Source organism: Equus przewalskii, chromosome 7 (assembly GCF_037783145.1).
Source record: "Equus przewalskii isolate Varuska chromosome 7, EquPr2, whole genome shotgun sequence".
In the NCBI taxonomy this organism is placed as follows: Eukaryota; Metazoa; Chordata; class Mammalia; order Perissodactyla; family Equidae; genus Equus; species Equus przewalskii.
Window position 1 is genome coordinate 45064591 of NC_091837.1, and position 26450 is coordinate 45091040.

At 37.8% G+C, this 26450-nt stretch overlaps 1 protein-coding gene across 15 annotated transcripts in view; it reads right to left on the minus strand.

Annotated features, from left to right (window-relative positions):
- Positions 1-26450, minus strand: part of MYOM1 (myomesin 1) — a 158744-nt gene that overhangs the window by 13587 nt on the left and 118707 nt on the right. For all 15 annotated transcript variants that reach the window (XM_070629769.1, XM_070629763.1, XM_070629766.1 and 12 more), the window contains 8 exons: positions 26197-26311; positions 16406-16562; positions 14841-14947; positions 14673-14717; positions 9262-9398; positions 6977-7121; positions 6166-6225; positions 5806-5873 (listed from right to left, as the gene is read on the minus strand). In XM_070629769.1, coding sequence (XP_070485870.1) covers positions 5806-5873; positions 6166-6225; positions 6977-7121; positions 9262-9398; positions 14673-14717; positions 14841-14947; positions 16406-16562; positions 26197-26311 — 834 coding nt within the window. The remainder of the gene's footprint in view (positions 1-5805; positions 5874-6165; positions 6226-6976; positions 7122-9261; positions 9399-14672; positions 14718-14840; positions 14948-16405; positions 16563-26196; positions 26312-26450) is intronic.

Consider the following 26450-nt stretch of genomic DNA (forward strand, 5'->3'; position numbering starts at 1 on the left):
AAACAGATGCATAGATACTAACATGCAGACTTAAATAAAAATAAAAATCAGAAAACCACAGGAAGACAAATCCCATCAGATTAAAATCTAGTCTGTGTCACAAAAACAAATGGCTTTATCAAAGGAATGGAATGAGTAAGCCCCAATATATATCTAAATATTTTAAAAAGATAAAAGAAGCTTTGCAAATAAATGTGGAGGGGAAGTATGTTTTAAAAAAATTAGAAATGAAAGAAGAGAAATTACAATGGATACCACGGAGATACAAAGGATTATAAGAGAATACTATGAAAAACTATATGCCAACAAATTGGACAATCTAGAAAGAATGGATAAATTCTTGGACTCATACAACCTCCCAAAACTAAATCAAGAATAAAGAGAGAATCTGAATAGACCAATCACAAGTAAAGAGATTGAAACAGTAATCAAAAACCTCCCCCAAAATAAAAGTCCAGGACCAGATGGCTTCTCTGGAGAATTCTGCCAAACATTCAAAGAAGATTTAATACCTATCCTTCTCAAACTATTCCAAAAAACTGAAGAAGATGGAACCCTTCCTAACACATTTTATGAGGCCAACATCACCCTGATCCCAAAGCCAGACAAGGACAACACAAAGAAGGGAAATTACAAGCCAATATTGCTGATGAACACAGATGCAAAAATCCTCAACAAAATATTGGCAAACCAAATACAGCAATACATTAAAAGGATCATACACTATGATCAAGTGGGATTTATACCAGGGATGCAGGGATGGTTCAACATCAGCAAATCAATCAATGTGATAAACCACATTAACAAAATGAGGAATAAAAACCACATCATCATCTCAATAGACACAGAGAAAGCATTTGACAACATCCAACATCCATTTATGATAAGAAATAAAATGACTATAGAAGGGGTATACCTATTTCAATAAAATGCATGTAGAAGGAAAGTACCTCAACATAATAAAGGCCATAAGTGACAAACCCATAGCCAATATCATATTCAACGGGGAAAACTGAAAGCCATCCCTCTGAGAACAGGAACATGACAAGGATGCCCACTCTCACCACTCTTATTTAACACAGTACTGGAGGTTTCGGCCAGAGAAATTAGGCAAGAAAAAGAAATAAAAGGTTTCCAAATTGGTAAGGAAGAAGTGAAACTCTCACTGTTTGCAGACAACATGATTTTATATATAGAAAACCCTAAAGAATCCATCAGAAAACTATTAGAAATAATCAACAACTACAGCAAAGTTGCAGGGTACAAAATCAACTTACAAAAATCCGTTGCATTTCTATACTCTAATTACGAACTAACAGAAAGAGAACTCAAGAACACAATCCCATTCACAATCACAACAGAAAGAATAAAATATCTAGGAATAAATTTAACCAGGAGATAAAAGACCCATGCAATGAAAACTATAAGACATTATTGAAAGAAATCGATGATGACATAAAGAAATGGAGTGAAATTCCATGTTTATGGATTGGAAGAATAAACATAGTTAAAATGTCCATACTACCTAAAGCAATCTACAGATTCAATGCAATCCCAATCAGAATCCCAATGACATTCTTCATGGAAATAGAACAAAGAATCCTAAAATCCATATGGGGCAACAAAAGACCCTGAATAGTTAAAGCAATCCTGAGAAAAAAGAACAAAGCTGGAGGCATTGCAATCCCTGACTTAAAAATATACTACAAAGCTATAGTACTCAAAACAGCATGGTTCTGATACAAAAACAGACATACAGATCAATGGAACAGAACTGAAAGCCCAGAAATAAAACCATACGTCTACTGACAGCTAATCTTTGACAAAGGAGCTGAGAACATACAATGCAGAAAGGAAAGTCTCTTCAATAAATGATGCGGAGAAAACTGGACAGCCATATGTAAAAGAATGAAAGTAGACCACTATCTTTCACCATATACAAAAATTAACTCAAAATGGATTAAAGACTTGAAGGTAAGATGTGAACTATAAAACTCCTAGAAGAAAATATAGGCAGTACACTCTTTGACATCATCAGTCTTAGAAGGATCTTTCCAAATACCATGTTTACTCGGGCAAGGGAAACAAAAGAAAAAATAAACAAATGGGACTTCATCACACTAAAGATCTTCTGCAAGGCAAAAGAAACCAGGAACAAAACAAAAAGACAACCCACCAACTGGGGAAAAATATTTGCAAATCATATATCTGACAAGAGATTAATCTCCAAAATATATAAAGAACTCACACAACTCAACAACAAAAAAACAAAGAACCCAATAAAAAATGGGCAGAGGATATGGACATTTTTCCAAAGAAGATATACAGATGGCTAATAGGCACATGAAAAGATGTTCAATGTCACTAAACATCAGGGAAGTGCAAATCAAAACTACATTGAGATATCTCCTTATACTCATTAGAATGACTATAATCATCACGTCAAAAAATAACAGATTTTGGAGAGGATGTAGAGAAAAGGGAACCCTCATACACTGCTGATGGGAATTCAAACTGGTGCAGTCACTATGGAAAACAATATGGAGATTTCTCAAAAAATTAAAAATAGAAATACCATACGACCCAGTTATCCCACTACTGGGTATTTATCCAAAGAATTGAAAGCATCCTCATGTTTATTGCAGCATTATTCACAATAGCCAAGACGTGGAAGCAACCCAAGCGCTCACTGACTGATAAATGAATAAAGAAAATGTGGTGTATATATATATATATATATATATATATATATATATATATATATACAATGGAATACTACTCAGCCACAAAAAAGACAAAATCGTACCATTTGCAACAACATGGATAGACCCTGAAAGTGTTATGTTAGGCAAAATAAGCCAGACAAAGACAAATAGGGCATGATTTCACTCATATATGGAAGATAAATGAACACATGGACAAAGAGAACAGATTAGTGGTTACCAGAGGGGAAGGGAGTTGCAGGGCATAAGGGGTAAAGGAGCACATATATGGTGACAGAAAATAATAATGTCCAACTGAAATTTCACAATGTTATAAACTATTATGACCTCAATAAAATTAAAATTTTTTTCCCAGTTTTATTGGGATATAATTGACATATAACGTATAAATTAAGGTATGCAACATAATGATTTGATGTATGTATATACTGTGAAATGATTACTGCAGTAAGTTTAGTTAACATCCACCAAATATGGTTTAATAAATTAATTGCTTAGCAATTTTGAGGAAACTCATTTAAATCCTATATCCACACATCATATCATAGCATAAATTTCAAATGGGCCATATGGTTAAAGGGATCTTGAACTTTATCTACAATGTTTGAATTTTTTACAAAGAAGAGTATATTCATGTATTTCTTGTGTAGTTAAAACTGTATGGAAAAGTAAAGACTTCATACAAATCAAGAAAACAATCCCTAAGTCCCCACTGAGTAACTGGACAAATGTACATACAATTCCCCAAAGAGGAAATGCAACTACAAAACAAACAGATGAAGAAAATGTTTAATCTCATTAAAAACAAGGATATGAAAGTTTTAAAAGGTTAAAAAATTTCAGTTAATAAATTAACATAAGAACCAAAACTGGTAACTGTACAGTGAAACCAATACACACAAATGTTCTTTATGATCCTGTAAACTGGTTCCTGAATTACAGAAAGTAACTGTTACTGGACAACACTGTTTATGATAAAAATGATCCCTGATTGGAAGCTGCATGTGGACTGGGAAGGACTAGAAATGGACTCCATAACTTTGGGCTTCCGTGAGTATATTGACTTTCGTAATTTGGGCATGTCCTTTGTGCGGACCCTGGAAGCTCTGCCTAGGGAGTTACAAGAGGTAGTGACTCTTTGGGGCATGAGGTATTTTTAAAGCCGTGGTGCTTCCTGCACCTGACCAAGGTAGATCTTGTCTCCTTGACCTGAGCTGTCATCTTGGGGTGGTGAAGGGAATAGCTCCCAATGAGGACTCCTGCAGGAGAGGAACAGCTAGCAGTGCCTTGCAGACAAGCTGTGGTTCTTGTCCTATATTCTTTTGAATAGAATAGTTCCAACTGGGCCCATGATGGTCTTGCAAGTTTGAATGTTTAGCTGCACATACTCCATGAATTACAACAAATATTTAAATTGCTAAATGTACAGAAATTTCTATAATAATGAAACAAAGAGCTATGGGAGCACAGAGGAAGGTTCATTCTACCTGGCCTGAGAAGGGGAAGGCGTTACAGAGGAGATGACTGAGCTGGGCCTTGAGAAAGCATTTTTTCAGAGAAGCTGAAAGAAGGCAGCCGTTCCAGGCATTGGAACAGCATAAATGCATAATGTATGAATATTCATATCATATTTTTAGGCTTCCCTTGGTTACTCAGAATTTGGGTAAGGAGGTGATTTTCCTGAGGAAAGCCATCAGAACAGGACAGCAGAGCTCACCTCCCAGAAGGCTAGTGCAATGGGTAGTATAGAAAGGGGGACGAACGTGTGGGCCTCTGGGAAATGGATGGTTTACAGGGCAGGGAGTGTGGAGGAGAAAGTGGTGGGGGCCACACAGCAGTGGACAGCCAGGAGGAGAGAGGCAGTGAGGGCGTTACCTACTGCCTGAGAAGTTGTTTTTTAAGAAGCTTTGCTAATTTCGGAGAGGAAAAGCCTGGAATTTATTTTTCTTACACATTTCTGGTAGACTGCTCTTTCTCTGAATTTCCTCAGACGTGGAAGAGGCTGGTCGCTTGCGTTCTGGCTTTTATAACGACAACTGCATTCCCCAGGCCAAATCTGTGCTTCTAGTTTGGGGTCACCGTACGTCATCACGACCTTCACACTCCAACCTCAGCCAGCACTTCCTTGTCCAAAACATTTTGATGACTCACCCAGGTGAACAACACCATAGGTTGAGGTACAAAATAATTTAGAAGGCAATACAGAATTTTTTTCCTAAATCTTTCCAAAGGCTAATAAGACAATTGGTTGTGAGCTACAGACTCTTTACTAACCTCTCCCCTCAGCACAGTGGTTTCAGAACCAGCAGCAGAGCTGGCCGATACTCAAAGGTATTGTTGTGCCAGTCATACAATTTGGATAGGAAATTGCTAAACTTCCATGGAAAAATGTGTAGCCGGAATGACTTTGGGATAGATCTACCACTTAGAACACAGGTTTGGCCTGAAACAAAGACAATGTGAGATTCTTCTGAATTAGTAATTTAAAAAGTGGGGGGCAAGGAGATCAACAGGTAGAGCACAGAGGCTTTTTAGAGCAGTGAAAATACTCTGTAAAACCATATAATCGTGGATATGTGTCATTGTACCGTTGTCCATGCCCACAGAATGCACAACACTGAGAGTGAACCCTAAAGTAAAAGATGCACTTCGTGTGACTGTGATGCGCCAGTGCATGTTTGTCAGTTGTAACAAATGCGCCACTCCTGGTGGGATATTGATAATGGGGGGGGCTATGCACATATGGGGACAAGCAGTATATGGGAACTCTGTACTTTCCCTTCAATTTTGCTGTGAACCTAAAACTGCTCTAAAAAAAAAGGTCTTCACTGAAAAAAAGAGTCTGTCCTTTATTAACGAGGGTGTGGGTAATGAATAGGACCATCTCGCTTTCCCACATTTTTACGTTGTTTTATTTTAAATGTACCTTACAAAGCAACAATTACAGTAACATTCAACAGTAAGGATGTTTCGCTTACCATTTGGGTTCAAACAGAGATGAAAAATTGATCTTTCTCTTCTCACATTCTATTTTATCTTTATTTCCCTTGTATCAAATATTAAACATTTATCCACTTCTTACCTTGCATTTCAATAGTACATTACATTCACCAGTCACTTCCCAGCTCAAATACTCAGCAAAATGTGGACCTATAAAATTTTAATGATATCAGCAATCTATTAATCACAAGTGCAAAATCAAAGCTCATTCTTAAATCCTAAGGAGATTTATATTTGAAGTGAAATTTTAAAAATTCAAGATTTAGTGTTTGAATATTTTAAATGGATGCACATTTAATAATAAATATTTTCAATTATTTTTTATTTACCAGTGCATTATTGACATAAGCAATAACGTTCATTTTAATTCATTATGGAAATAATCTTTGAATATTTAGTCCAAGAAATTGAAGCTTTCCTCTTTTGTCATTGCCTATTTTACCTTGTTTCCTGATCCATTCTTGCCTCTGGAATTCAGCTTCTTTCTGGAGCTTCTTATAAACTAAAAATTGAAAAACAAAGAAGTATGAAATTGAGTGGAGGGATATAAATGTACATGCCAGTCACTGTGCTGAGTGATTTATGTTCATTATTATAACACTCATACATCATGACCACTCTACTCATTTTCAGTCTTCACAGACAAATAAATAGGCTTAGGAGGGTTAAGTAACTTGTTCAAGGTCATAAAGCTGGGAAATAGTGAAATAGTTTTGGATATTGCAAATATAGAGATTCGGCCAGCCTTGCCATTGCTTTGTTAAATGCCACATTTTAAATCTTGGTGGTTTCCACAATGGCTATGGAAGCTGACACACAATATAGTTATAACATATGTTTAATTGATTTGGCATGCACAACTTCTGCATATTTTTCTTCTTAAATTAAGTTAAAGTAAGTACACATTATAAGATAGCATCTTAGTTTGTTTCTGAGACACATATACAGCCTTGGTTGTATTGCAATCTCCTTCGCTGGAGAATTTTAGTAATAAATACTTGTTTACATATGAGATCATTTAAGTACAGTCATGCCTGTGGGCCAGGGATAAATTTGGTTTCCTTTTAAATTAACTTTCATTTCTATGAAATGAAATACTATGGAAAAAATTAACTGAAAATTGGATTTCAAATATTGGAATCCAATCAGGAAACAATTCCTACTACTTTCCACGTGACCACTTTTGTGCCATGGGGTTTTTGCATTGAAGGGAGCAGCAAAGTCTTCCAGTTCATGTTCCACAGAATCCTTACCATCTCCAATGAGAACAAGAGTAGAATGGCCAGTTGCTCTTCCGTCTTGAAGCTGGAAAGTATATGTTCCCTCATCCTCATCCTGTAGCTTTTCCATGAACATTTCAATTATACCAGTGTTTCGGTCAATATGCATCTTATATTTCTTCAATGTGAAAAGGAAAAAGAAATCAGTGAGGTAGATGTGATGACAATAAGCCTCATCAAATAACCACAAACTCCAAAGAATCATAATTTTGATAAAATTCCTTAACATTCTTTTAGATGAGCAAGGTTTCAAAATTTTGTACCCAGGAAAAGGAGAATATTATATGGGATATATGACCTTGACCAGAATTGATTACTAAAAAGTCTGAAATTTAATTATTTAAAGATAAAGTTTTGTTATCCCAAGTCACAAAATGTTGTCAAAAAGTTGTTTTTAGATTCCCATTTTACCTTCCAGATTACATTAGTTTTAATTAGCAGAATAACGCAAAACTAGAGGCAGCATAACAGATGCATTTGTCTCATTCATTGCTATATCCCTAGCAGCTAGCATACGCATGGTATTTAACAGGCAATTAATAAATATCTGCTGAATGATTATCTGAATAAAAATGCTTCCAAAGCATTTGAAATCCAGTTTCTCCTAATGAGCTCAAATTGCCCTATTAGATTGTGCTTATTTTATCATATTGCTTAGGCAACTTTTTCTTCAGTGTAAAGAGAAATCTTAGTCCCTGGGCATACAAGCACAAGTTCCATAATGAATTTGAATTAATGAAGTTTTCCTATAAAACGTCACAGAATGAAGGCTCAGGTCTGGGATCAATTCTGTGCTGCAATTCATGCCCCGGAGCTTCCCCTGTGGGAAGCCAGTCTCCAACCGAGCCCACATTTCTCCTAGCTTTCTCCTCCCCTAGCGTGTTTCCCTTACCCCCTACTCCTGAGAGTACTCCCCCAAAAGTCACTTGAAGAAGAAACTCTATTTCAGACTCTCCTTCTAGGGAACCTGACCTAAGACAGTAATTTCCACCCAGTGAAATAGTACGATTAGAACCAATTGCAATGACAATGGACAATTCTTCAAGTTTAGAGCCTGAGTTTATATGTGTGTGCACAGCAACATGCAAGTGTGTGTGAGCGCATGAAGGGGAGGGTGTCTACCACACGTGTGCATGAGTGCTCCCTCCCTGGCTGTGGCAGCAGAGAGTGATGCCAACAATGCTTTTCCTTCCTCTCCACTGGCCAGGCAGTGATCACAGAAGTTGAGGAGAATATTTTGAAAATAGGGAGGAGATGGGCCACAGTGGACCCATGTGTGACTTGTTCTGGCTCTACACACAGTTACCATATGAGTTGAAAAGGAACATACTGCATACTTTTCTGCTATTTATGTTACTCATTCTCCCCATCACTAATGAATCCTCAAATGTTTTGAAAACATACCTCGATGAAAGGAGACCAGGTTGTTAACAAAGGCCACAAACCACACCTCTCCCCCATCTTTTTAGGCTCCCATTTACACCCATGACAGCACAGGTAAGAGCCAGAGCCCCTAAACTCAAGCTCTTTTGTACACTGGGTACTGGCCTGATTCTGGCTCTACTGATATCTGGGGAGGACAAATAAAGCACAGATGTTGTAACCCTATCTATAAAAACTCTGTTTACTCTAAAAGCAAAGAAAATAGTAGATAGAGATATACACAATCACCTATGTAAATAAGACATGAATAGACATACACACAGAAGAGTAGAAAAAGACCAGAAAGTATACACCAATATGTACATGAAAAAGTTGTAAGAATTTGTGATTTGTCCTTTCTGAGTCTTTAAAGTTTTTTACAATAGGATGTATTACATTTTTAACCAGAAAAGCAATGAAAGATATTTTTACAGCATTTTTTCTGAGTCATTGGAACAATACAGGTCACTTCCTCCATATGAAGAACCAAGTCCCTGCTGGGGTTTCCGATGTGAGTGTGTGAGTTCAGGGAAGGCTGCTGTCGCCTGTGCTTTCTCCATGTTCACAGGTGAATATACTTCCTGATCTGCCTGCGACAATCTGGGTTTGTGACTGTTGGCCTGGAGAAATTACTACTAGCACCGTTTTTCATGCTCAAAAGTGTCCCAGTTTGGATATGATATAATCAATCTATATTTTCCTCTACATTTTTCACATGTGAAATGATTTAAACCACCCTCACCCCATGTCCAGTGGTTTTCATAACAACTTATCTGCATTCCAATCAGTACATTCTACAATGATACGTTTAGAAATCTAAAAAGTATAAAACCTACCGGCCCTTCAAAAATTTCCTTGTCATTAAATATGTAGTTGACTTTGGCGTTGCCAGATAGCTTCTCAGCCTGCATCCAAAACCGGACCTGGCCTTTCTCCAAAATTTCAACTGCCAACTCTGATTTAACTGGGACAGCTATGAAAAATAAAAATAGTAGTTATATTGGTAAACCAATTGTATCACTATAGCTTTTTCCAACAAGTGAAAAAACACACAATCCAAATGGCGATGTAACACCTTGCTTCTTGCCAAGCCTGGAGGCAGTGAGAGTGTGGAGCATGATATTGAGTAACCAAGACCTGGATTCTAATTTTGACTGTCACTTTGGGCAAGTCATTCACCTTCTCTGAGTGACAGATGTCTCAATTGTAAAAATGAGGAAGATGAACTTACCTCTAGGGGTCTTTCAGCTAACTGCTGTGACTTGTTACTCTGGCTTTGGTTAGGTTTATTTAGAGACAAGAACAAAGTGTGAAGAAAAGAGTCTTGGGCTGGGCCCAGGAGAGCTGAAGCCTAATCCAATGTCACCTACTAACAAACTGTGTGATATTAAGCAAGTCACTTCACATATCTGGGCTTCATTTGACTTGTTTATGAATGAATGGAATTGAACTGATGTCCTAATTGGCCAAGACATTTTCCAGCTCTGACAGTCTATGCTCTTCATTACTTCAAAATATTTGGAAAGGAGTTAAATTTGATTTTTGTTAACAATTTAACTTACTTTGGAGGTTCTTTAAATTGTTTTAAAAAATGAATTTTAAAAAAGCACTAATTTTGATTATATATCCACAAGATGAACTAGCTTGTCATTTGAACCCTACCCATCCCACTGGTATGCCCGTTCATTTAAGCTCTTAGACCAAGCAAAATTTTTCAGAGGTAAATAAGCGAGTCGCTATCGAGAAGCTATATTGAAATACAGCATGGCTTGCCTCACAAAGAAAGTTAAGGAACCATATGGTATCTCTGATTTACACCTGTATCACTTGAGCCATTTGAGTCTGAGTAAAATTTTAAAAGTTGGCTGACATCTCTCAAAACCAGTTTCTAAATTTCTTGTAACTTGAAAACGTTCTCTCCAAAGGCTCTTCCAACCAACGGGGCTGGGTCAGAGGTGGCTCCGGGGCATGCTCTCTAGAAAAGCGCGGTCGTTTCTCAAAGTTTGGTAGTCCTCGGCTTCCTTCAGGGAAAATCATCACCCTTTGCCTTCTCTATACTGTTCTTAAACCTATCTCAAAATTTCAGCACATGCTACATTTTAAACTTGTACCAAATGTACATTAATATTTCTTCGTATTTATCCTAAAACTACCCTTTCCAAGCTTTAAGAAATGCTTCTCATTTGCACTGTTGTATATTCACTGTAAAACTCAGTGATAGAATCATTTCAATGCAGAGATAAAGGAGCCTCAGACGTCCCACGGTGGACAGGAGACCTCTGATGTCACAGCATGATCTCTGACAGGTACCTCCTCCTGAAACCTTGTGTTCCTCACTTGCTAATACGGATATTATCTGCCTCCAAGGCCACCAAGAAGAGTGAATATAGTACCAGAATACACTAAGACAATGTGGATAATGACTCAAGAAAGGTTAGTTGTCTTCCTCCCCTAGTTATACTGATGACAAAATTGAACCCGAGGAAAGGTTAGTCATGCATCTGGGTAGCAGATCTGAGACCAGGGTTATTCCCTCTATTCTATGCTCCTCTTGGTCCCAGCTGTCTACTCTGAAGAACACTAGTGGTTTTCCAGTGTGAGCATGTCTGAGTAAAGCAGGTCATGGAGAGACCCCAGGGTGGTGAGAGCAGAGGCTAAGCTTTCTCTCTTTAGGATGCTCCTGCTTGCTACAAGTAAGTCTTGAGGGGAGTGGAAAGTAGAATCTCATCTAGAAAAGTCTGGAGACCTCATTCTGGGGTATCTAAATACATGAGTGATACAGTTGCCTAAAAGGGCCAGAGTGGTGATGGAGGGGCAGGGGCATGACCTCCTGGAAGCTTCCAGCTGCCTTAATGTTCACCATCCTGTCTGAGTAAGGAACATTGTTTAGGGAACGCTGCCCACCAGGAATCACCACAGAGGGTGTGGTGACAAACAACAGGTGCACACACAGAAACAGCCCATGCCCTGGTTAGTGTCACACCACCTGGGCTGAACCCCAGGTACCAGCTGTGTATACATCCGGTCTAGTTATTTAAATTTTCTGGGCCCCACATTCTTCATCTCTAAAATTAAATCACCATAGTACTGACCCTTTTAAGGTCATTGTGGAGTTTAAATAACATATCCCATTTAAGCACCCTATAAATAGACTGTCATATAATAAGTGCTCTATAAATTTGGGTCTTAATATTTTGGTACCTCTTTCCTCCTCCAATTGCTTCAAAAACATCATATAACTACCAGTTGTAAATATAATATATTGACACCTAAGAGGACATATCAAATAGATATGATTTATGTATATGTGCTGTGTATATCTGCACAGATAGAGTATATGTCTGCAAGTGGGATAATAACCAATGTCTACAAATGAAGAGACATGCAGGATGTTGACAATACCAAAGTATACCTCCCACCATCCCCCTCAAAGTACCTTGAGATCTTGAGAGAATAAATATAAATGCAAATAAGCTGCCTTTCTACACTGCAATTCAGTATCAACACTGGCAAGACAGGCTAGGCTATTTTCTATTTTTAGCTTAATGTATTTTTATTTTTTCCTTCTTCTCAGCCCTAAATTTCTTTAGGCTCTTTGCTCTGGCAGTTAATTTGCTCCAGCAAAATACGTTATTTGTAGGTTTAAGGCATATGTTTAGTGGTTTTCAAAATATTTTTGAAAACAGCTTAAAATAGAAGAATTTACTGTGCCAAGGGATAAAGGAACACTATACTCTTTATTATGCTCTAGAAGAAATGAGACCATTTAAAACCTTACAAAATCTCAAAGAAAATGAATTATGTGTCAACATTTACTAAGAAGAAGCAAGTATAAATTGAGAAATTCGATACGCTGCTTCGACCCTATCATCAGATCTCTGACATATTCATGAGTAACCTGGCGGATTTGGAGCTGTAATGTTTAAAATGCTGCTCCAGTGGGCTGACGAGAACTCCCTTGGGTTAGGAGGTTTGATGCTTGCACGTCAGAGTTTTTAACACCTTCCGGGGTTCTCTCTCTGCACCCACTTCAACACCACACCAGGTCTCTAATAAAAGGGCACCTGAGGGCCAGCCCAGTGGCGCACCGGTTAAGTTCGCACATTCTGCTTTGGCGGCCCAGGGTTTGTTGGTTCGGATCCTGGATGCAGACACGGCACTGCTTGGTAAGCCATGCTGTGGTAGGCGTCCCACATAAAATAGAGGAAGATGGGCATGGATATTGGCTCAGGGCCAGCCTTCCTCAGCAAAAAAGAGGAGGATTGGTAGCAAATGTTAGCTCAGTGCTAATCTTCCTCAAAAAAAAAAAGGGGGGGGGGCACCTGACTTTGCTGCTTCCCTCTCTCCTAGAACCAATAACTAGAGTGCTTATGTCTATGAAAAATAAAATGTCTCAGCATAAATGACAGTGACATCCGGCAATTACTATCCTCAAGGCTGTATGATCACTGAATTTCAGGGAGGCTTGGGCACATTTCCAACTCAACAGTAACACTCCATTTTTCTCTCATTTCCATCCTTTCAGCTAAATATAAATGTTTTTTGGACTAGCTGTTGCCTAGAAACTTTGTCAACGTTTATTGTCTGACTGACTAGATTAACGGATGCGGCCGTTTCTCTCCATTTCTACCAACATTCGAGAGCAGACGGTGTAAACATTAGGGGGTCTGCCTGTCTATTCGAGCTCTGGCTGTGTTCAGTACAGTGACCCTCTCCTCTACCCCCTACCTCACAGCCCCGGGAACGTGAAGGGAGAGCATCCTCTGTGGCCTGCAGACAGCTCTCCTGCAAATGCGTTTTTCTAGGATGACTGTTCTGTTTTGATTAATATTTATATTTTTCCTGAAGAGTTCAAGGATCAATCAATACCTTGGTGATTATCTCTCACAGCATCTCTATGTGGTAGGTGCTATAAACTATTACAACAGCCATTTCTAGAAAAGAAACCAAGGCACAGGGAAATTGAAATGAGTTGCCTAGGTTCACAGAGTGGGTCAAAATACAGAACAAGGAAAGTCTAGGCCAAACCTCTACCTTTCATATAATCAAAAAAAAAACCTTTAAGGACACATGGTATTCCTTTTCTAGTTTTATGGTGAATAAGCACACAGACGAGAAATGGCTGTCCCCTAGATTTCCGAAATTCTGCATTCTACATTCATACCCCATAGGCACCCCACTGTGCTGCTTTGCTGAACGAATTTGGTTTCCAGAACATTACAGCTGAGGTCAATAGTCACTAATACTCAGCCCCACAATCAAACAAGCATTCCTTGGGAATGGAAGAGAAGTCAGGCAATTGGTTCTAGAGTAGTGTTTATTTTTAATCACAGCCTCTGTTGAGAATTTCAGGAAAGCCAGAGGCCCTTCTCCCTAGAAAAATGCACATGTACAAATATACAAAGTTTTGGCTATAGTCTGGAGTCAGGGTATATTTTCATGGGTTTCTGAAACTCCTGTATTAGTGAAGGAGTTATATTTTAGGGATTAAGAAGTGAAAAAAAATTCTTGATTTAAAAGAATAAGTGCGTGCTATCACTTTCTATTTGTTTTCTCTAGGGTATGACTTTCTGGATAATCCACTACTTTGGCCAATAGGTAGCAATGGCACAAGATCTTATCAGACCAGTGGAACTTTCCGAGAGTCATTTCAGACTTCTTTCTCTTTTTTTTAGTTTTCAACTGTGAAATTTAATCCTTTATGTGGAAAGCGCTTTATTAAAGAGTTTATAGATACTTCAGAGAAATTCTTTTTTTGACCGACGCATCTTTAGCTTATTTTCCAGGAATTTAAAATGGCAGGTAATATCTTCAGATTGTCTTTATTTAGAGGTATGATTCTTCTACTAAGCATTAACATTAAATTACTTAGTAAGAGATTTTTTGCCTAAAAGGCATACAAATAATGTATCTGGAAGATATATATATAAAATATGATTCCAAAATATGTAGGCAAAAAGTGAAGAAACTTAATTACTCAGCTGTTACACGTATATAACCTGACATCTCTCTATGTAACAGAGTATGGGATATATTTTCTATGTTAGTATTCTTTGTATCTCTTGAAAACAATGGTAAAGATAAAAGCAGCGCTTCTAGAAAGTGCACCTGTAGCTCCCAGTGTATGTTCCATTACATGTTCTCAAGAGCCTCTTCTCCCAATCCTGTCAGAGTTGTCATCTGACCTATTCTAGAAGTTGCCACCTAGTAGGATTGCTAAACTCTTGACTGTATTGTGGACACTTACTTGGGAACTTGTGTTCTTGGCTGAGAGCAAGTAAACGTTTCAACTCTGTAGGGAGAAAAAGAGAACAATTAAACCTTAAGCTACTAAAACAAAAGTCATTTGATCCTAGAGAATAGTTGAGAAATCAAAACAGCATTAGACTTGTGAATGAATTGATTTTAAACTTACCTTCCTCATCTATCAAGTAGCTTGACGCTATTCCATCAGTGTTTGTTACATCGCAGGAGTAAATGCCCAAGTCTTCCGTCCCAAGGTCTTTGAAGGTCATTTTCGTCCTTCAGAAACAGAATATTTTTATAGGAAATGAGGCTGTGTGAGGTCTGTGGACCTGTGCCCTGCCCTGTCTCTAGGCATTTGCACATGCTACTCCCTTCATTTGGAGCACTTGCTCCTATCTGGCTTGCTGATCTACTGCTACTCCTTTGTGCTGCTTCTGGGAAGACTTTCCGGACCTGCTCCTAGGGAGTGATGGTGATGGGAGAGGGGAGCTGGCACAAATCTCCCATCTCCAAGCTTTGTTGCATATTTTTGGCTGATCAGCCCTCGCTGGGGAGCCTGAAAATTTTTCGCCCCACAGGGCAGAACTTGCTGTTAGCCATTCCAGGTGCCTCTTTTATGTCATCCTCTGCACTTCCCTTTTTTGAGCTTATCATACTGCATTGCTTTTGCTTATTTCATTATCTGTATGCCTCCACTGTGTGCCTTTAGGGACAAGATCTGTTTGGTCTAGTTCACTGTGTTTTCTAACTTTGGTAAGTCATATTGCTAGTCAGTGTCTAAGTTCAGCCAAACATTTCAATATTAGTCAAGTGCACAAACTGGAAGAAAAATTTATTGTTTGATTGTCTTTTCTCTGACCAAATTTATGTTTTACTTCAAGGACTTGACAGCATAGTGACAGTAAAACATCTTTTAATTATATTCAGTATTTCCTTGCCATTCTCCAACAAAATTACTATTTCTTTCTTTTATTTTTGAGATATATTGAGCTTCTTTGTAACAGAAATAATATTTAGGAATATTTTGTTTTGCCAAATACAATCCAATATGGTTGACACTATAAAGATATAAAGCTTGATAAGTAAGGCAAGGTGAAAAGAAAACTCAGAATCTTGGGGCTGAAAGGAGGTAACAGATGATAAAATTAATCCCCTTCACTCTCTCCCATTTTATAGAAAAAGAAACCCAAAGTCTATGAAGTTAAAAGCTTCCCCAGGTCCCATAGCACTGCTGGCAGAGCTGGGACTAGAACTCAGCTACTCTATGCTTCCCATATAGAGTTCTTTCAAGGGCATTATTGTGTCACTCATATGTGGTGTCGAGAAAAGCAGAACAGATTATACCTAATCCATTTAATTTACCACAACTTGAAGGAGCAATTGGCAAGTTCTTCCTTATTCCCTCCTCATAACCACCCTTTCCATTATTTTAAGATTTAAAAATTTTGTAGAATAATGAGAATCATCTTTAAAGCTCACTTTTATGTCAATCAAAACTTTTCTAACATCATAAGATAATATACGAGAAAGCACTTTAAATGAAGTAATGAGAAAAGTACTTTACAAGGATTATTTTTTAAGGTTTATACTGGTTATTACTTTTTATATTACCAGATATAAAATATGTGTGATTTCATCCTCTTAAACCAAGTATTTGAAATGGAAAGCAAAGAGCTTACTTCATCCTTCTATCATGAAAAGGAAACCCATTATTTTGATTGAAACTGTCCGTACTTGTTGCCTTTGCTTTCAACTTCTAATCGTGGGGAGTCTTCAGTGGATACATAATCTTTGGACCAGGTGAACTCAGAATTTGGAGCCATCTGATCACATTCGAAGTTCAGGGAAATGATTCCATCATCATCCACGCTTACAACGACCTCCTTGGTTCCTAGAAGATCAAAAATGAGGCGCTGATATTTCCTGGTAAATATCAACCAACTAAGAATTCCTTACCTTGGGATCCTTTACTCTAGCCTTAAAGCAGGGCCTTGAGCTTGTGCAAGGGAAAAGCCTCAATTGCTCACTACGACTGACAATCCTGCTCTACTATTCAACTTGTATACTGTAACATGGAATTAAAAGAACGTGCCATGTTTCTTAGATAGAGCCAACACCATGGACAGTATTGTTTGTTCAGGGCTGAATAAAAATTAGTTGACATGACTGATGATTCAGTATGGGAGTGGGTTGATCATAAAAAAGAGGGACAGGGCAGTCTTAGGAAAAAAGAAAACTGAATGGTCATTATCAGACCTAATTCACGACTTTTGCCTCAATAACACCCATATCCAACTAGTCATCAGGAAAGGATAGATAAGCGATTAAGAAACCAAAGGGAAATTGAAGAGGAGAAAGTAGAGGTAATAAGAATTGTCTATATTCACATGTTCAAGTTGGTAAATCATTTAAGAATGGAGAAATAGATGGAAACGTGTTCTGCTGATGAGAACCAATCTAAAGATGCCCCTCTAGATTAGAACAATTGCAACCCAGAAACGATTGCTATTGAACTGTGTGGAAACTTAAATGGAAATGAATTTCAAGAGATCCAGATATTTGAAGAAGATTTGTATTTGTATTTTAAAATAAAACAATTCAGTTAATGTTTTGAGTTCTGTTATTTTTGAGAGTTATAAAAAATTGCACCTGAACCAGCCCTGATGGCCTAGTGGTTAAAGTTTGGCACACTCTGCTTTGGCGGCCCAGGTTTGGTTCCTTGGGTGCAGAACACCACCACTCATCTGTCAGTAGCCATGCTGTGGCAGTGGCTCACATAGAAGAACTAGAAGGACTCACAACTAAAATATACAACTATGTGCTGGGGCTTTGGGGAGAAAAAAAAAAGCGAGGGGAAGGTTGGCAACAGATGTTAGCTCAGAGTGAATCTTCCTCAGCAAAAAAAATTTTTAAATTGCACCTACATCTGGAAACAGCAATTCAAAGCGAGTTTGTAACAGCATATAAAATGTTCACATCTACCCCTAAATCCAGTTTGAAAGACAAAGTGCTCTGCTCAAACTGACATGCATTCAACTACCAGTCTAAACTTGGTTTATTTCCACACATTATGCGAAATCTCAGAAAGGTGCAGCTTTCTTTTTAAAAATGCAGAAAAAATCTTCCAATGGATACTTCCCAAGGGATTGAAGTTTTTCTCTCTAGATTGTACTGTAAAAAGCCAGCATGCTGGCCTACTGTCCAATAAAACTTGTCAGGGGAAAAAAATTGTAACACTTCACTCAGGGAAAGGCCAAAAGAAAACAAGCGCTCAAATAGTGAGCAGTGACACGTGAGACTTGGTTCCTAAGCCTGGCGGTTGATCTAATTCATGTCCTTATTGATGGCAGTGTGTGCTTCAATTATAAACTTCCAAAAAGTGATTTTTAACACATGGAAAGCATAGAGAAGACTCGTTCTAGGAGATTTTTAAAAAACAAAGGGATATTTTCATATTTAGCATAAAATATAGATAAAAGGAAATAATAATTAAAGACTTAATTGCTCCTTCAGAGAAATGTCTACCCTGTATGACTTTTAAAGGGCTGTGCCTAGTCCATTGGAAGTTGCAGACCATGTTTTCTTTCTATTCCCAATAACACATGACTAATCCTCACAATCCATTGCTGTATGAAACACAGTGAACACATGCTCTTATTAAAACTTAAGAAAAGACTAACACCTAAGCAAGCTGAGGCTTAGACAGTGTTCCCATACACAATTAGCTTGGCTGAGTCACAGAGAGAAGACAGCTCACAAATTATCTGTATATCTGTATTGTTATGAAGAGGAAAGAATAGAAGTGATGGAAGTTGACTAAACCTTTCTTGCTATTTGCATAATATCTATTTTGGAGGCATGACAGTTGTTCATATTAATCACTCACTGTCTTATCTGTAATATCTTTTAAAAGGAAGTGAATCAATCATCTTTTATGTTTATTTATTAAAGGTATGACTCAAATTTACAACAGAAAAAATATTGCTTAGGTTAAGAATCTTGATGTTTTTACTAAAGTGAAAGATTTGACTTTTCTGCAAAGGAGTCACGAAACAGGAAGAACATGAATAATAGAATTAGCTTAGCCTTTCTCTCAACTCCATAGATAACCTTTGTGCTGTAACACTTCACCAATTTGGAACCGTGCCCAAAACCAAGAAGTAAGGAAAACAAGCCTCTAAGAGCCAGTGCTGAAGTGACAAAGTCCACACGCTAGTATTCCTGGACACTCACTGGAGAATTCCATAGACCGTCACTTGGAATGCATTTATACTTAGCTTGAGATGATTCTAACAAGCCTAGTTGGTTGGTTTCTCTCAGTAGATTAAACCAAAAAAAAGAGAGGGAAGTAAGAAGCTACTATCAGCAAGCACACTGAGAATAAGGAAAATGAGAGCAGGAGAGGAGGCAGAAAATGAAAAAAGCAGGCACAAAGACATTATTTAGTAAAGGGACAGATGGCTCCTCACCCCAGAAGATATCACTGTACAATACATAAGGTTGATACTTATGATGTGAATCACAGAGGAAAAGATAAATAAGATTAAGTATACTGCATTTGAGAAGGTTGAAAAGTATGTACTGAAGTGTGTAATCTATTTTATGAGAATTTTCATCAGTCTTAAAGTGAAATTTTAAAGTATTGATGCTCAGGCAGGAAATTCTCAGGTAAATGGAACAACTAGGTATTTAAAACAATTTGTTCAAGTTTCTGAATGGCCAAATTTGGTTCCAAACCAAGCAACTTGGAGAATAGGAAAACCCTGCTTAGTTGCTGTTTCAATTGCCTCAGTTACTGAAAGAAGAATATAGAGCTGTCTCATTGAATTACTCTGGAAAAGCAATTTTTGTAAAGTACTTAGAGAACAAAAGATGTTATTTTTAAGTCCCAGGCAATATATGTGTTTTCACCTGAACCTGTGAGTCTTACATCACTACGTTATAGCTGGGTCCTAATGTAACAAATATAATAATTTTTACTTTTAGAAAAGAAAGTGGTAGTTTTTTTAAAGTCTTAGGATAAAATCTGAAATTAAGTAATTGTCTGGAGAGACAAAATAAAAAGTAGGGATTAGATGTAATGTCAACTAGTGTCTGAGAGAGTTTTCCTCATCTGTGAAACTTTCCCTGATGAACCATGTCAAATCAGCACGTATCTGTAGACAATATCTGCAGTGGGTAGAAAAGAGAGGCATGAACATTTCTTCCATTTATGCACATAATTGTGGCGATGATGGGCGCTATTGGTTGACTTATTCAAATAAAGGGAAAAAATTAAAAAATAATCAAAACTATATTTGACACTTCAGTTTTAAAAATCAAATGAGTATTTGATTAGATTTTTATTTTTCAAAAAGTTGCACTGCTTGTTTATTTTATCAAGAATAGGGTTAAATTCTACAAGGGCTGGGATTTTGTCTTCCATATTTATTTGTACCAGAGACTGGACTGAAAAAAATAGATGTTAAAGACAAATGTCAGCTTAGAATTGCAATGTGTATTTTATTGGAACTTGTCTTATGAAAGCTTACACATAACACCAATATTCTGATAAGCAGACAAGATGAAATAAAAGTACCAAAAAAGAAAACATCCTAGTTGCAGTGAGTTTTCTACTAAATTTTGTAGAACTCCGAATCCAAAGCTTGATCTCCTCCCTGACATATCAATGATGCTGTCAACAGGCTGAAAGCGTCACTCTAAAAGTAACCACAATTTCAAGCATTTGAAAAATCACATTCACTGAACATAATTCAAAGACTAGTTATTTAAGCATATTTCTTCAGCTCACTAACAATTCCCATTAGAAAATAATGTTTAGTCAACATAATATTGCAAAGAAAAAAATTCAGTTTAAACAATATCACTGTGGAAATATGACAAGGTTATTGACTTAAAATGATCAGTGCAATAAGTTACAGCTTGTCCCTTATTTGTCACATGAATTACAATGCTGATGCTATCACACTCCTTCAATATGGCTTTGCAAATTCAAAGCCTTCTGTTACTGTTTAGTTTTAATTTAATTTATTAACATAGTTCTTTGAATAAAGGTGTTTTAAAGAGTGACTTAGTAGACCAAGTATTTTACAATAATACCAATAAAGGGAATTTGAATTGAAGTTGCCTTTGGAAAAAAGGTAGACTCTTCCTGCATTCTGGGTTTACAAATAGAGAAAAAGGTGTTTTTGGAAAATACTTTAAAGACTACTTAGGACAACAAAGAGTAAATGTGAGGGGTTTAAAACAAAAGACATCTCTTGGAAAGTTAAAAGTGGACAAAACAATTAAAAAACAAGCTCAGGGTTTCTTATATCTGAAAAGGAAGGACATGTTGGATTGTAGATCTTTGTATAATAAAGGAAGTAAATATGTTAATCTGGAAGGGCCAGTTTTTCCACATATTAAAATCTAAGAGGAATTAACAGTGGAAGTCCCTAAATAAGTGGGTCCCGGATACACTGTGGGCAAAAAATTCTACTGCAATTTTACAAAAGATATATGATATTCAGATGGATGATTCTTTTTATAAATGCTCCAGGAAAACCAAGCACAATGTAATGAGAGCGTTTGTAAAAGGCCCCAGGCTAATCCCCAGGACAATGCCTGTGGAGATGAACCTGGTGCAGTGTCAGAGTAAAAAGGTGTAGCTACAACATCCTCAGATTTTCTTTTTAGAGTCTTCCACAGCCTGAGTTTTTGCCAAGCACTGAGCTGCTGTAAATTCATGGTTCAACTCATAAATGTCTAAAGAGCCACATTCTCTAAAGTTAATTAATGTACGATCAAATTGGTTCAGATACTTAACCAGCAGACAGCAAGTTTGATGTTCTGCTGTCAAAATAAAGGAATCCCTGTGGACATTCTCATCTGGATGAAAGGCCATCCCACCTTTCCACAGAGTTGTGCTGGAAAAGTGGACCAAAATTTGTCAGGACTTAGAGAATGACCTTTGAATCTGCTCAAGAACATGAAGAATTCAGCTAAGAGCACAAGAGATTTAGCTATAGAAAGTGAAAGAGATTATTTTGGTCTGAAAAGGATTTAAGAAGAGTTGTCTCTAGTCAGCTGCCTCAACCCTAAACAAATCCTTAATATGGACACAGAGAAATACTGGATTGTGTGGAATGGCATTTTAATGGTCCCTACAGGCTTGCTCCTACCCCTAGTACTGAACGGATTAAGGTATGGCCCAGAGCTAAAATGAACTATTTGGAAATTAACTGGGTCCCACTTCTCTCTCCTCTCCAAAAAATGATTTTTTAAAAAAGGATGAAATTTAAAAGCTGAAATTAAATTACAGTAAACTGTTCATCTTCCCAGACATTTCGTAATCTGATATGAGAATTCTTTCTCATATAATTTGGTCTTTTGCATCAGCATTAATAGATCACTTTTTATTGCTATGGAAGATTCACCCTGAGCTAACATCCGTGCCAATCCTTCTCTGTTTTGTTGGTAGATCGCTGCCACAGCATGGCTGCCGACAAGTGGTGTAGGTTCACGCCTGGGAAGCGAACCTGGGCTGCTGAATAGAGCACGTGGAACTTCACCCCCAGGCCACGGGGCTGGCCCTAGATCACTTTTATAAGCTCTAATTATTTATCCTTCTCCATTGTGCATGCATGCATGCCAGCGTGATGTTTAAAAACTGGAGACTGGGACAGAATAGAAGCAGATCGAAGTGAATTAATGTAATCGGTCACGTTTGGACTGAGCTCCTCTGTGTTTAACACGAGGACTGCTGGCTGATCCACTACTGTGGTGTCCACATCCAGCCCCCGTTGAGCCTCTCTCTCAGCTCACCCTTCACAGCCAGGGCGTTCATTATGAGATATCTAGAGTTAAGCGTACATGCTGTGGTTATAAAACAGTTACATTCACTGGCCAAAACATGGTAGTCGTTCATTATTATTTTCATTTAATAAATGACTACTCTACACTAGGTACTAGACTCTTGGCATATAGAGAGAAAAGACACAGTTCCTATTTTGAAGGAGCCCATAGTCTAATGCACAGTTCACAAGCCTGGTTTCACACGAGATTACCCAAGGAGCTAGACAAACAAACAAAAATGAACCTATGCCGAGGCTCCGTCCTGGAGGTTCTGATTTAATCGGTCTAGAGTGGAGTCAGTATTTTCAAAAAGTCCCTGGCATGATTCTAATGTACAGCCAAGGTTGAGAACTACTGTTCTAATGGGTGAAGGAGAACAGTTAGTAAGCAAATACAAGTGTAGTTTCCCAAGTTAGCCAGTTAAGCTGATCTTTAATAGTCAGCCTGGCTTCCTGCTTCAGATCCTTCGAGACTCCACCACTAGGCCACTGAGCATACATTTGCATTCTCAGCCCTACCAGGTTCTAGCACCAGCCAATTTTCAGAAACTGGGATTGGTTAGTAGGTCATCAATTTAATCCCAGCTCATTCTTCCTTCCGGTGCTGTGTGCTAACCTGCCTTGCTCCTAGTGACCAAGTCCTAACTTCTAGCAACCCAGTTCCTGCTTGGGACTCTGCCTCATGTCGGGGTTCTCCTGCCTCCTGCTAGGTCTCTGGTAAGACTATCTGCAGCCTGTACCACCAGTTATTTGTTGCCCTCCAGATCACCTGCCACACCTTGGCAGTTCTCTCTCTTGTCTCTGTCTGATCTGGCTCACCTTGCCTCCACTTATACCCCAGGCCTGATGCAATCAACACAGACACTGTTGGAAAAATATCAAATATCAAGAATAGAAGCGTCTTTTATGTACCAACAAATCTACACTAAATATTTTGCAGCATATTCTTATAGGCTTTTTTAGCTAATACATTTCTTGGTAAAGTACAGCATATTTAGTTCATTTTCTGGATCCTCATTACCAGCATGATTAGACTTTGTGGCAGTGCCGACGGCATTAGACATCTGCTTGCACATCCATCGACTTTAAAGGGAGACTAGCGATCCTACAAACGCTGGTGGATTAGGTTAACTTTTAACTGGAATTCAAATTACACTTGAGGTATCTTGTTAGATGTATTTGAGGTTTGCTGTTACATGATAAGCTTTATTTTCTACCTGAAATTTTAATAATGCATTCCAAAAGACGTTGTTCTTCTGAAAGAGCAATCCAGTTTCACATTCTGAATCTTGAAATTGATAACATGGCTCCCTACCCGTGCCCTATCCATTCTAACATAAAATAAATATCTGGGTAAAAGTGAAATATTTGTATTTAACAAAATTAATAAATATAGACAACCTTAGGCTACATATAAATTTTTATAGGGACTTATAAAACCTTAAAACCTAGTTTATAGCCTATTTCCTACACACATGTATCATAGCTCTCATTATATCATGTTGTAAACTCTGGCTTTTCCACTAGATTGTAAGCCTGGTATGCAGTGATGATGTCATATTATTCTACTCCTGGTGCCCATACAGCACCTGGTATATAGTAGGTGCTTAAGAAATACATATTGAAAGAACGAATGTGCCTGTTGCATATGGAACAAGTCCAAGAATCTCCTGGGTTTTGGCGCTCCTTCATGACAAAGCATTTGGACTTTGTGCATCCTGGGATTCTTTCCTAGGCTGTGAGCCAGTAAATGGGTTAATCTGGTATAGTTAGTGTATCGATGTTTGCAGCTCTGGTTTGTAGCTATATTTTGGGAATGGAATGGCCACAAAAATGACTTTGGTGCCTTATTCCAAATTAGTGAAATAAAACTCTTGCCCAGTAGCTCACCAGGAGATCCTTTTCTGGTGGTAAAATTTCCATAGTGATGGCTTTGTTAATGTCATGCCTGGCCACCTGCCATTCTGAGGCTATTGATGAGAAAATAAGAAATCAATTTAAGCTTTCTTTAGTCAATCAGATTTGAAATCCACTGCTTACATGGTGCTTTTAACTTATCAATGGCTAGGTTAAGAGTTTACTTTTATAGTAATCTAAGTGTTGTTCTTACAAGGGTAGACTCTGAAGTTGGGTGCCTTTGCATATCCATTTGGCACCTTTTATTTCCTCTCAGTTGGCAACTGAGGGGTCTGATTTCTATAGGAATATGTGTCCTGGTGTCTTCGTGTGGTATCATTGACCTGGCTTATATGTTCCCAGCACTTTTTTGTTTTCTCATGAAATTTTGCAAAGGGTACTCATATGAGATGTGGTACTCTCTCCAGACACCTGCCACATTTTTGTATAAGGTCACTTTAGTCACACCCAGGTCTTAGAGGGTAATTATAAGAGTAGTTGAAAGCAGGTTATGAAGTAATAGCGTGAAAAGGGCAGATATTTCCTCAAAGGGTATATTTGATACACTTTTCAGGTAACACGTAGAGAGAGCAGAGTTTTCTATGTTTACATTCTCTTCTCATCATAAAAATAAATATTATGTATCTGCTCTTTGTTTATTTTAATCTTGAAATGGGGTGGATTAAAGTGAAAGTGCTTGGACTAGAATGAATATAAATTTAAAGTGACTGGTTAATACTTTTTCATCCTCTCTTGTTTCCAGTGATTTCTTTTATGCAACTTTTATGAAATAAAATATATGACAACTTTGAAAAGGGATAGAGAGTAAATGACAAAATGAATTATTATATAATGATCTGAAACTGTTTGTGCAGTGAACACTGTTAACTTTGTTCTTGTAACAAAAGGGACGACTGTCTTCCTTAGTCCAATCATGGCATCTCTTGAAAATGGGAATTGAGAGCAGCCCCAGCTGTATAGCATTCATTTAGGACCACTGTTAGTTTAACCCAGGGGTCAGCAAACTATGGCCCGTAGGCTAAATTTGGCCCATTGCCTCTTTCTGTATAGCCTGCAAACTAAGAATGGTTTTTACATTTTTAAAAAAACAAAAAACCCTTAATATTTCAAGATATAAAAATTACTTAAGATTCAAATTTTATACTACATATAATATATAATGCATATAACATGCACAGTAAAGTTTTATTGGAACACAGACACGCTGTCTAGTTTATGTATTGTTGATGGCTGCTTTTGCGCCACGGCAGAGGTGAATATTGAGACAGGGACCATGCGGCCATAAACTCAAAAATGTTTACTATCTGGCCCTTGATAGAAAAAGTTTGCTGACCCCTGGTTTAACTTAATAGCTACAATTACATAAATTCTACTTTTGTTTAAGGATCACGTTTGCTAACTGGGCTGTTCCAGATTCCCCTACGACTGGGAAAATATTTTTACATACTTAATGGCCTCAGTATAATAAGAATAATGTCCCAGGAATGTATGCTTGAAACAGTCGGTCCAGGAAGCATAATTTGGTCAAGAACGTCCTCGATTTTAGAGATGAACCAGAATAGCCCTGGACCACTTCAAACCTAGCTCACCCCTGTCCTGAGGTGCCTGTGATTCAGTAAATGATTATCATGTCCTAAGGTCATACTTATCAATTACGCAGATAGCGTACATCAATAATTTTGAAAATGAGGAAAAGCATAGAAAGTGAGGTTGAATGTTACTTTGGTATCTTACACAAATGAGATCACTTTTAATGAAAAAGCAAAAGCCCACCTGGACGAGTTTCTGCCACAACAGGCCCAGCAAGGTCAGACGGCTTCCCGACTCCAGTCAGGTTTATGGCTCGAACACGGAACACGTAGCTTTCACCCTCTTTGAGGCCTTGCACCTGGAAGAAGAGGTATGAAAGTGACGGGCAATTGTATCGTTTAAACGGAAGTGCTCTTCCTCTGTAATGACGACTTAGTTATAGAGCACAAAGGGCACAGGACTTCAGTCTAAACCTGATTCTATCAAAGACTAAATGT